This window comes from Aegilops tauschii, chromosome 1, assembly GCF_002575655.3.
Source record: "Aegilops tauschii subsp. strangulata cultivar AL8/78 chromosome 1, Aet v6.0, whole genome shotgun sequence".
NCBI classification, from domain to species: Eukaryota; Viridiplantae; Streptophyta; class Magnoliopsida; order Poales; family Poaceae; genus Aegilops; species Aegilops tauschii.
In genome coordinates, this window is record NC_053035.3 from 248,864,700 (window position 1) to 248,876,067 (window position 11,368).

General features: G+C 46.9%; 1 protein-coding gene across 1 annotated transcript; it reads left to right on the plus strand.

Annotated features, from left to right (window-relative positions):
- The first annotated feature begins 280 nt into the window (after positions 1-280).
- Positions 281-2,776, plus strand: LOC109773701 (uncharacterized). Its single transcript, XM_045232066.1, has 4 exons — positions 281-1,064; positions 1,151-1,156; positions 1,266-1,414; positions 1,874-2,776. Exons 1-4 carry the CDS (start codon positions 281-283, stop codon positions 2,774-2,776), a joined length of 1,842 nt encoding a protein of 613 aa, XP_045088001.1.
- Positions 2,777-11,368: the final 8,592 nt, after the last annotated feature.

Sequence of the window (11,368 nt, forward strand, 5' to 3'; positions counted from 1 at the left end):
CCAGGATTGCTGATAAATTTAAGTGCTTAAGAGGAGCTCTTAAAAAGTGGCAACTGAATATTTCTAAGCTGGAGGTTTTGATATCCAAATGTAATGACGTAATACTGTGTCTTGATGGTCTTGAGGAGCTAAGGCCTTTATTCAGACCTGAATTCAACTTCAGAAAGGTGGTAAAATTGCATGTGGAAAACCTTTTACATCTTCAGTTTCTATATTGAAAAAAAGGTGTACAATCAGGTATATTAAACTGGCAGAAGAGAACACAAAATTCTTTCATGCAATGGCCACTGAGAGACATAGAAGAAACTCTATTGCATCTTTGAAAGATACTAATGGGTCAGTGGTTTCTCAACACTCTCAGATGGAGGGAATTATCTGGAATTGTTTTAAGAACAGAATGGGAGTTTCTTCTGGTATTGCCATGGGTTTTGACCTCAGTAACTTGCTAAAACCAGTTGATGGGTTGGATTTTCTTACTGAGCCTTTCACAAAGGAGGAAATGGATGACACAGTCAAACATATGCCCATTGACAAAGCTCCTGGACCTGATGGTTTTAATGGACTGTTCTTTAAAAAGTGCTGGCACATTATCTGTCAAGACTTTTATGAGTTGGCTGAGTCTTTTAATTCTGGAACTGCAAATTTAGAAAATATTAATGGCTCCTATATCACCTTGATCCCTAAGAAGCTGGCTCCTGAAGAGGTTGGAGATTATAGGCCAATTTCTTTGACAGGGATGGGTCTTAAGTTTTTATCTAAGATGGCTGCTAATAGGTTCCAGAAGAGCATCATGGCATGCATTCATAAGAATCAGTATGGTTTTATTAAGAGCAGGACTATTCAGGGCTGTATTGGTTGGTCTCTGGAGTATTTGCATCAATGTCACCAATCCAAGAGGCCTATAATAATTCTTAAACTAGATTTTGAAAAGGCTTTTGACTCGATTGAACATGAAGCTATTTTGCAGATCCTCAAGTTCAAAGGTTTCAATCAGAAATGGATTTCCTGGGTCAAGCAGTTGCTCTCTACTGGGACATCATCTGTTCTTCTAAATGGTGTGCCTGGTAGGCAGTTTCTTTGTAAGAAAGGAGTTAGGCAAGGAGACTGTCTCTCACCTTTACTCTTTGTTATTGCTGCTGATCTGTTGCAGTTAGTGGTAAATGATATGTTCAGGAGGGGAATTTTACAGCTGCCTATACCATGCCATGATCAGGACTATCCAATAGTGCAATATGCTGATGATACCCTAATCATCTTACATGCAGATAAAAATCAGATTTTGGCTCTGAAAGACATGTTGCAAGTGTTTTCCACATCAACTGGGTTAGTTGTCAACTATCACAAGTCTTCTATGGTGCCCATAAATGTTGATGAGGACTCTATCATTGGTTTGGCTGCTGCTTTTGGTTGTCAAGTGGGTAAAATGCCCTTCACTTATCTTGGCCTGCCTGTTGGTACTACCAGGCCTAAAATGGTGGATTTTATGCCACTTGTTGACTGTATGGAAAGAAGGATGACAACCAGTTCTTCCTTTCTGAATCAAGGGGAAAGGCTTCAATTCCTGAATTCTGCTCTGTCTTCCTTGCCCATCTTTTATCTTGGTAGCTTGCTTGCTCCTGCAGGAATATTAAAGCAATTGGAGAGAATTTAGAGGCAGTGTCTATGGAGAAAGCACAGGGATGAGCCTTCACCATCCTTGGCAGCTTGGGTCCTCATTTGTAGGCCTAAAAATAAAGGTGGGCTGGGAATTTTGAATTTGGATGTTCAGAACATGGCTCTATTGCTCAAACATTTGCACAAATTTTTAAATAGAGTTGACCTACCATGGGTCTCTCTTATTTGGGACACATACTATCACTCTTCTGTTCCTCAGGGGACTGACATTTGTGGTTCCTTTTGGTGGAAGGATATCTGCAAGTTGTTGGATCATTACAGGAACACAACTTGGATTCAAGTCAACTCTGGGAACTCTGCTCTGTTTTGGTCTGATAAGTGGAAGATTGGGGATTCAGTTGCACCTTTGCAATTAAGGTTCTCTAGGCTCTTCTTTTATGTGAAAGATCCATGGATCACAGTCTATGAGGCGTTCCAGTCGCAGGACATGATTAATATGTTCCATTTACCTGTAACTGCTCAGGCATATCAGGAGTTTTTGACTGTACAAGATCTTATGGTCTCCTGTAGTAGAGAAGTGGAGCAAAAGGACACTTGGTTCTGGCAGGGGACATGTAATGCATTCAAGCCCAAGCTGTTCTACTCTTTCATGCATTCTAACATGTCTTTTAACCCTCTTCTTCTCTGGATATGGAAATCCTCCTGCACAATGAAAATCAAAGTGTTTGCCTGGATGTTAATCATGGATAGGCTCAATACCAAGGATATGGTGGAAAGAAGACATTGGCATATTGATGATGGGGTTAACTGCCTTCTTTGTCCCTTGAGGACTAGAGAGACCAGAAACCACCTGTTCTTTGAATGTAACTTTAGTGTGAGAATATGGAACTATCTGCAAATTACATGGTCACCTGGGGATGACATGTCTGCTATTGTTATGCAAGCTACCAGGATTTTGCTCAGCCTTTTTTTTACTGAAGTTGTTTTTGTTGCTTGCTGGAACATCTGGATAATCAGGAATGCAAGAGTGTTCAGGCATGAGAGGCAGAGTTTTAATAAATGGAGAAGTGCATTTATCCATGATATTACACTCATGCAGCACAGAGTCAAGGCTAGATACAAGGAGGACCTGCTAAAGTGGATTTCATTCTTACCCCCTTGAAGTTCTTTTTGTTTTACTAGTAGCTTAGTTCCCTTTCTTCTTTCTTTTTTATGTTCTGATTACCACTTGTAATCTTTGTACATTGTATTATCTATTTTGAATAAAAGTTAAATGCTGTGGGGGGCTCTCCCTACAGTTTCCAGTCAAAAAAAAATCACATCATTCTCTAATGATGTGATCCCGTTCATCAAATGACAACTCATGTCTATGGCTAGGAAACTTAACCATCTTTGATTAACGAGCTAGTCAAGTAGAGGCATACTAGTGACACTCTGTTTGTCTATGTATTCACACATGTACTAAGTTTCTGTTTAATACAATTCTAGCATGAATAATAAACATTTATCATGATATAAGGAAATATAAATAACAACTTTGTTATTGCCTCTAGGGCATATTTCCTTCAGTCTCCCATTTGCACTAGAGTCAATAATCTAGATTACATAGTAATGATTCTAACACCCATGGAGTCTTGGTGTTGATCATGTTTTGCTTGTGAGAGAGGCTTAGTCAATGGGTCTGCAACATTCAGATCCGTATGTATCTTGCAAATCTCTATGTCTCCCTCCTTGACTTGATCGCGGATGGAATTGAAGCGTCTCTTGATGTGCTTGGTTCTCTTGTGAAATCTGGATTCCTTTGTGTTGGGGATATAACTACTGGCGTAACCCGCCTAGGAGGGGCCGGGTTACGTTATGGCGATTCATCATATGAAGCCCAATATCAAGCTTGAAGATGGCGGTTCAGTAAAGGGCCTAAAGCCCATAGGCGACTTAAGGCCCGTAGTGATAAACCGCCGTAATGGCATGACTTGTATTGTAAGGCAAGAATAGTTAAGACCGAGCCGGACACTGTTTATGAGCCGGCCGGGACTCTGAGAGCCGCTGGGCGTTAACCTCTGTATATAAAGGGACGACCCAGTGGCGGTTCAGGACGGGTAACATCAAATCGGTAGCCAGGCATAGCGGATTCCACCTCAACTGGAGTAGGCTTTTACCTTCACCGTAATGGGCCGAACCAGTATAACCCTCGTGTCCTTTGTCCCGCTTTAACCCCTTTAAGTTTCCTAGTTGCGATGGCTCCACGATTAAGTCCTTTCACGAGGACATTTGCCGTGACTATTCCACGACAGTTGGCGCCCACCATGGGGCCAGCGCACGGTGGATTTGAGTTCTTGAAGGGCAGCTTCGAAGGGCTCAAGGGATACGCTGTGGGCCGGATGACCAAGAGTCGTCGCAGAAAGCTCTACATCGACGATGCAGGCTGGGGCCCCGACGCCGGCTCAATCGAGTACGGGTACCGGGTCCCCTTTGGCGGAATCCACGTTTTCATTGGCAAGATCGGCAAGCCGGGCCCTGAGCCGGACATCTGCACCGACCTCATCGAGACGGCTCAGCGTGCGAGACCCGCCCGGACTCTGCCTGCCTTGAAGCGTGCTTTCGTGGGATGCATCCACGGAGGACTCTCTGAAGGATCTAGATCTGGCGATGAGACGGCCATCTGCTCTGATGGTGAATCGTCCACAGGTGAGACGGACTGGTTATATCAACTTCAAGACGGTAGGCTCGGGGCTTGTTCCGATGGCGACAGTATTCCGGACCCTTTTGAGCCGCCAAGCCGGGTTGGAATCTTCATGGCCGGCATGCAACCTGTTCAAAACTCCGCCGCTGGGGCAGGAGGCCCTGTGCACTCGCCGGCTCAGGTGCTGATGGATCTCACGGATAAGATGACTGCCCTGTTAACCGCCACGGTCGTCCCAGCGGATCAAGCTCAACATGATGCAGAAGTGGTACAGTTAAAGCTGGATATAGCGCAGGCCAAGGAAGATCTGGCAGCGAAAGGAATCAGGATGGCTGCAGAACGGGCGGCTCTGGACGCCCAGACTCAGCTGATTCAGGCGCAGTCTTTCCGGCTCACAATGGATCAGAATGCATCCAATGAGGTCATGAGAAGGAGGCATCAGAAGGCTCAATCTCGGCTCCCTCCGGTTTATGATCCTCGAAACCTCTTCAACACGCCCGGTGTAGGGCCTAGTAACCCGCCAGAAATCACGGCACCCGGGGTTGGAACGCTGGTTCAGCCGCAAGTGATGGGGCCTCCCTGTGTGAATACTGCCCCACCTCGATACGTACCAATACCACCGGGTCATTATTCTAATCCATTGGAAAACATGATCGCTGTAGCGGCACGACTGGCGGCTCTCCCGGTCGAGGGCGATTCTCCAACGGCGGTGAAACCCACAGGGTCAGAGAACTTGTTCAGACGGCTTTGGCACAACAGGAGGCATATTCATATAGCCGGGACAGGATTCATTCAACCCCTCGTCCAAACCGAAGCCCAAGTTATAGCAGACACATGGTTTCAGCGGCCGGCTGAAGCAACGTCCGGTGCCATGACTTGCCAGGTGGGCATGGCCCGACGCATAATGGAGCCTTTAACGCGGTAGATCAAGACAGAGCACGTCAAGAGGCTGAGCAGGCGGCTCAGCTGACAGCTTACCAGCCTTTTTCGGTTTACCCAACGGCTTCTATCGAGGCAGGCGTAGCTACGAGGACCGGAGGTGTCCCTTGTCTGGTGCCGGCTCTCCGTAACGAATGTCTGCCCAAAGATTTCAAAGGACCTAGGAAGGTACCTAATTACACGGCTGATTTACAGCCCGGAGCATGGATTGAAAGCTACGAGATGGCTATAGAGTTGCTGGAGGTCAGTGAAGCGGCGATGGCCAAATACTTCACCATGATGTTGGATGGGACTGCCCGCACTTGGTTGAAGGGACTGCCACCTAATTCCATCGGGTCATGGGCAGAGCTGAAAGCCCGGTTCATCCAAAACTTCAAAGATACATGTAAGCAATCTATGTCAATTGTGGATTTGACTAGCTGCAAGCAGCAAGAAGGCGAATCTACAACCCATTGGGTACGCTGGGTCAAGGAAATAATACATTCGTCTGATAAGATGGATGCCGGCTCTGCAGTCTTAATGTTGGAGCAAAATTGTCGTTTTGCACCCCTGAAGATGAAGCTCGGGCGGCTCAAGCGCTATTGCAACGATATGGGTACGCTGATGGCGGCTCTAGTCAAGTATGCCGACTCTGATAGTACCAAGGATCCCGCGTCTGATGATGAAAAGACAGGGAAGGGAAAGAAGAATGGCAACGGCAAGGGCCCTCAGCATAACCCGGCGAGTCAAGGTGGTAATAAACATAAGGCTGATGATGGTATTGAGTTTGTGGCTAACACCAACGCGCGGGGTAACAATCACCGACGTAAGGGGAGACCACCTCCCCGGTCTAGCAGGTCAGGCCCGACGCTTGAGCAATTGTTAAATGAGCCATGTCGAAGGCATGGCTCTAGGGAGAAGCCGGCCACTCATCTATGGAAAGACTGCGCGATCATGAAAGCTTTCAAGAATTCCAACATGTTCAACGGTAACAATGGGCAGGGTGGCGGCTCAGGTGGCGGCGGCTTTCATGGCCCGGGCGGCGGTTCAAATTCCAATTTTTAGAATTCTCAAGGTGATCAAGGTGGTTTTAACCAGCAATCTGGCCAGAGTAATCAGCAGCAGCAGCAGGGGGGATACCAGACCCATCCAAAGTAGCTCAATAGTGGACAGTATCATGTGTTCACTACCAGTTTGTGCAAGCGAGACCAGAAGCTTCATAAGAGGGCTGTGAACGCTGTTGAGCCGGCAGTTCCATGTTACTTGCGATGGTCTGAGCAGCCGATTGTATGGAGTAGGGAAGATCACCCTCCCAGGGTTGATAATCCGGGTCATCTGGCCTTGGTGGTGGCTCCTCAGGTTGGTGGGTATAAATTTACTAAGGTACTCATGGACGGAGGCAGTAGCATCAACATCCTCTATTATGAAACCTTCCGTCGTATGGGATTAACTGATAAAAACCTCAACCAGTCCAATACTGTTTTCCATGGCATGGTGCCCGGTAAGTTAGCGTATCCAGTTGGTAAGATCGAGCTGGAAGTAGCCTTTGGAGATGAGTACAACTCCAGGGCGGAAAAACTGACTTTTGAGGTAGTCAAGATCAGAAGCCCGTACCATGCTCTATTTGGGCGGCCGGCTTACGCCAAGTTCATGGCACGGCCATGTTACGTATACTTGCAGCTCAAGATGCCGGGTCACAACGGGACCATTATGGTTCATGGCAGCCGAAAGATAGCTTTGGAGTGCGAGGAAGGTGACGCTTCTTACGCTAAATCTGTTTGTGCGACAGAGGAATTAAAGTTTTACAAGGATAATGTTGACCCAGCAGATATGACGTCTTTGAAAAAGCTGACCACGGAGCATGAGCCGGTAATGAAATTTAAGTCGGCCGATGAGACTAAGCCTATTGACTTTGTTCCAGGCGACTCATCTAAGCAGTTCAGCATCAGTGCCAATCTGGATCCTAAATAGGAAAGCGCGCTCATCGAGTTCATCCGTGAGAACCGGGACATCTTTGCATGGAAACCTTCGGACATGCCGGGTGTACCGAGAGAACTCGCTGAGCACACTCTTAATATTGATCCAAAATTTAAGCCAGTCAAGCAATTTCTCCGGCGGTTTAACGAGGAGAGGCGGAAAGCCATTGGTGAGGAAGTAGCCCGGCTCTTGGCGGCCGGGTTCATCGTTGAAGTCTTTCATCCGGAATGGCTAGCTAACCCGGTGCTCGTGCTCAAGAAGAACGGCACCTGGCGTATGTGTGTGGATTATACGGATTTAAACAAGGCTTGCCCGGCTGATCCTTTTGCTCTCCCCCGTATTGATCAAATTATTGATGCTACGGCGGGTTGTGAGCGTTTGAGTTTTCTGGATGCTTACTCTGGTTACCATCAGATCAAAATGGCAGTTAAGGACCAAGAGAAGACGGTGTTCATTACTCCCTTTGGAGCCTTCTGTTATGTGTCTATGCCTTTTGGGCTCAAGAGCGCCCAGGCGACTTACCAGCGCTGCGTACAGAATTGTCTTCATAATCAGATTGGGCGCAACGTTCATGCCTATGTGGATGATATTGTGGTAAAATCCAGAGAGAAGGAGACCTTGATAGACGATCTGAGGGAAACCTTTGGTAATCTCCGGGTCTACAAGATGATGCTTAACCCGGCCAAGTGTGTTTTTGGTGTTCCTGCAGGCAAGCTTTTGGGTTTTCTGGTTTCTCACAGAGGCATCGAAGCTAACCCGGAGAAGATCAAGGCAATCACCTCTCTGGCTAAGCCGGCGTGCATAAATGACGTCCAGTGTCTGGCGGGCCGGATCGCTGCTTTAAGTCGGTTTATAAGCCGGTTGGGCGAAAAGGCCATACCACTGTATCAGATGATGAAGAAAACATATGACTTTGTCTGGAGTGATGCTGCCAATGCCGCCTTTGAGGATTTGAAAAGACAGTTAGCTGAACCGCTAGTTCTTGTTGCTCCTGTTGATAAGGAGCCCTTATTATTGTATGTAGTCGCTAACACACGAGCCGTCAGTGTGGCCATCGTGGTGGAGCGCAAGGAGGCGGGTAAGGAACATCCGGTTCAGCGGCCGGTTTACTACGTCAGCGAAGTACTTATTGAGTCCAAGCAACAGTATCCACATTGGCAGAAGCTTGTTTATGGGGTATTCATGGCAAGCCGGAAGCTTAATCAATATTTCCAGGGCCACCCTATCACTGTGGTTAGTTCTGCTCCTTTAGGAGATATCATCCAAAACAGAGAAGCCACAGAAAGAGTTGCTAAGTGGGCCATTGAACTTGGGCCTCATGGTCTAAAGTATGTGCCATGCACGGCTATCAAATCGCAAGCATTGGTAGATTTTATCAATGGTTGGACAGAGCTGCAGATGCCTGAAGAGAAACCGGATAACACGTACTGGACTATTCACTTCGACGGGTCCAGGCATTGGAGGGCTCGGGGGCTGGAGTCGTGTTAGCTTCCCCTCGAGGTGACAAATTTCGTTATGTGCTACAGTTGATGTTTCCCTGTACTAACAATGCAGCTGAGTACGAGGCCTTGCTCCATGGTCTTCGGATGGCTAAGGTGATGAGCTTAAGCCGGGTAAGGTGCTTTGGCGACTCAGATTTGGTGGCTCAACAAGTATCAGGCAAGTGGGATTCCAAGGACCCCCTCATGGCGGCTTATCGCTGTGAAGTTGATGCCATTGCCAGACATTTTCAGGGTTACCAAGTAGAGCACATTGACCGCAGAAAGAACGAGGCGGCTGATGCCTTAAGCCGGCTGGGCTCTCAGCGAAAGCCGGTGCCGCCTAATACTTTCTTGGATATTCTGCATAACCCTTCTGTCAAGTTACCTACAGAGGAAGACTTGGCTGTTCCGGACCCAGAAGCACAGTTGGTGGCGGCTCTTCATGTTATCCCAGATTGGACAGTGCCATACTTGGCTTACATGACCCAGGGAGAATTGCCTGAGGATGAAACTTTGGCCAGACAAATAACCCGGCGGTCTAAGTCAACGATAATTTCCAATGGCGAGTTGCATCATCGCAGTGTCACTGGGGCTTTTCAGCGTTGTGTTTCCCCTGAGGAAGGTCAAGAAATTTTACGTGAGATTCACGAGGGGGATTGAGGCCATCATGCTGGCTCAAAATCCCTTGTGGCCAAAGCTTTTCGTCACGGTTTTTATTGGCTGACGTCTCATGCTGATGCAGAGGACTTAGTCAGTAAATGTGACGGTTGTCAGAAGTTCTCAAGACGTGCTCACGTGCCGACTCAAGAGTTGAGGATGATTCCAATCACTTGGCCGTTTGCAGTCTGGGGGCTTGATATGGTTGGACCTTTCAAAAGGTCCAAGGATAAGAAGACCCACCTCTTGGTGGCGGTTGACAAGTTCACAAAGTGGGTTGAGGCAGAGCCAGTTAGTAAGTGTGATGCAGCCACGGCGGTTTAGTTCATGAAAAAGGTGATATTTCACTTTGGTTTTCCACACAGCATTATAACTGACAATGGTACCAATCTGTCTAAAGGCGCCATGGAAGAATTTTGTCAACAAGAGCATATTCGACTTGATGTTTCATCAGTGGCTCACCCCCAATGCAATGGTCAAGCTGAGAGAGCCAATCAGGAAATCTTGAAAGGCATCAAGCCCCGGCTTTTGGTCCCTTTGCAGTGAACGCCGGGTTGTTGGGTGGAGGAATTACCCTCTGTGATATGGAGCATCAATACTACTCCTAATAGGTCTACGGGTTATATGCCTTTCTTCATGGTTTACGGAGCCGAGGCGGTTCTCCCTAGCGACATCCGTCATGACTCGCCTCGTGTGGCGGCTTATGTTGAGGCGGACAATGAACAAGCGCGTCAGGATGCTCTTGACTTGTTGGTTGAACAGCGTGACGTAGCAGCAGCTCGCTCGGCGATTTACCAACAAGACCTGCGCCGCTATCACAGCCGCCGGGTTAAGTCCAGAACCTTTCAGGAAGGTGACTTGGTGCTCCGGCTCATCCAGGATCAAATAGATGCACACAAGTTATCCCCACCTTGGGAAGGGCCCTTTGTGGTCAGCAAGAACTTGCACAATGGGTCATACTACCTCATCGATGTTCGAGAGCACAAAGTTTCACGTAAGTCGGAGGAGGAGACCCGTCGGCCATGGAATATCGCTCATCTTCGGCCTTATTACACTTGAGCCACCGGCTCTCATAATGTACATACTTCCGTGACAATGTATATATTATGATAAATAATAAAGCAGGACCTCTGTCCTTTTCCCCCTCAAAGGTAAATGTGTCATTGTTATTTTCATTATAATATCACATGATCACTTGGGGGCTGATCCGGCTTACAATCGTATTCGAATCTAGCCATTAAATATTATGATCACTAGGGGGCTTCCTGTTCAAACATAGGTCGTATTCAAACCAAAGAGAACATAGCTGTCGATACCCTTTTGATCGGCACACTCCCGAGCTCACTTGGGAGTTTCTTGGTCATATTTGAATCATAGCTCAACCCCCTTTGGGAACCGACGTGGATCGTATTCGAATCAGCGTCGTTAAACAACTATCCAGGTCATTTGGGGGCTTCCTGTTCAAACATAGGTCGTATTCGAACCAAAGAGGACATAGCTGTTGGTACCCTCTTGATCGGCAATGCCAAAGCCACTGGGGGCTATATGATCGTAGTCGAATCTTAGCTTAACCCCTTTGGGACGGTTTTCTAGTCGTATTCAAATCAGAAGCCTCCAAATTTTTGAAGTCTCTTTTTGCAAACAAGTTTTTGGATTTTACTGGAAGTTCTTTTGATCATGTCTAAAGTGTTCAAGGGTGGTTCCTATTCCACCGGCTTAACCTTGATCAATAAAGATGATCGCATATAATAAACATCGTATTACAGAGTTGGGTTCTCACCCTCATTGTTCGGGTCACATAAACCGGAAGTGTAATCGAAGGGTCACAGGTATGCTGTTATGGTTGTCTCAAAGATATAATTGAGAACCGGTTTTTTATGATTTTGATTCATACTCCGGGTTATATGTAAAATATATGACCCTCTATGCGGTAAGCCGCCAAGGGACTTGTAATTTGTTCTCTATGCAGGACAGTTAAAGGCAGCTCTTTAAATGTAAGGAAAGAAGAGGATCAACATAAAACGGGGGAATATAAGAT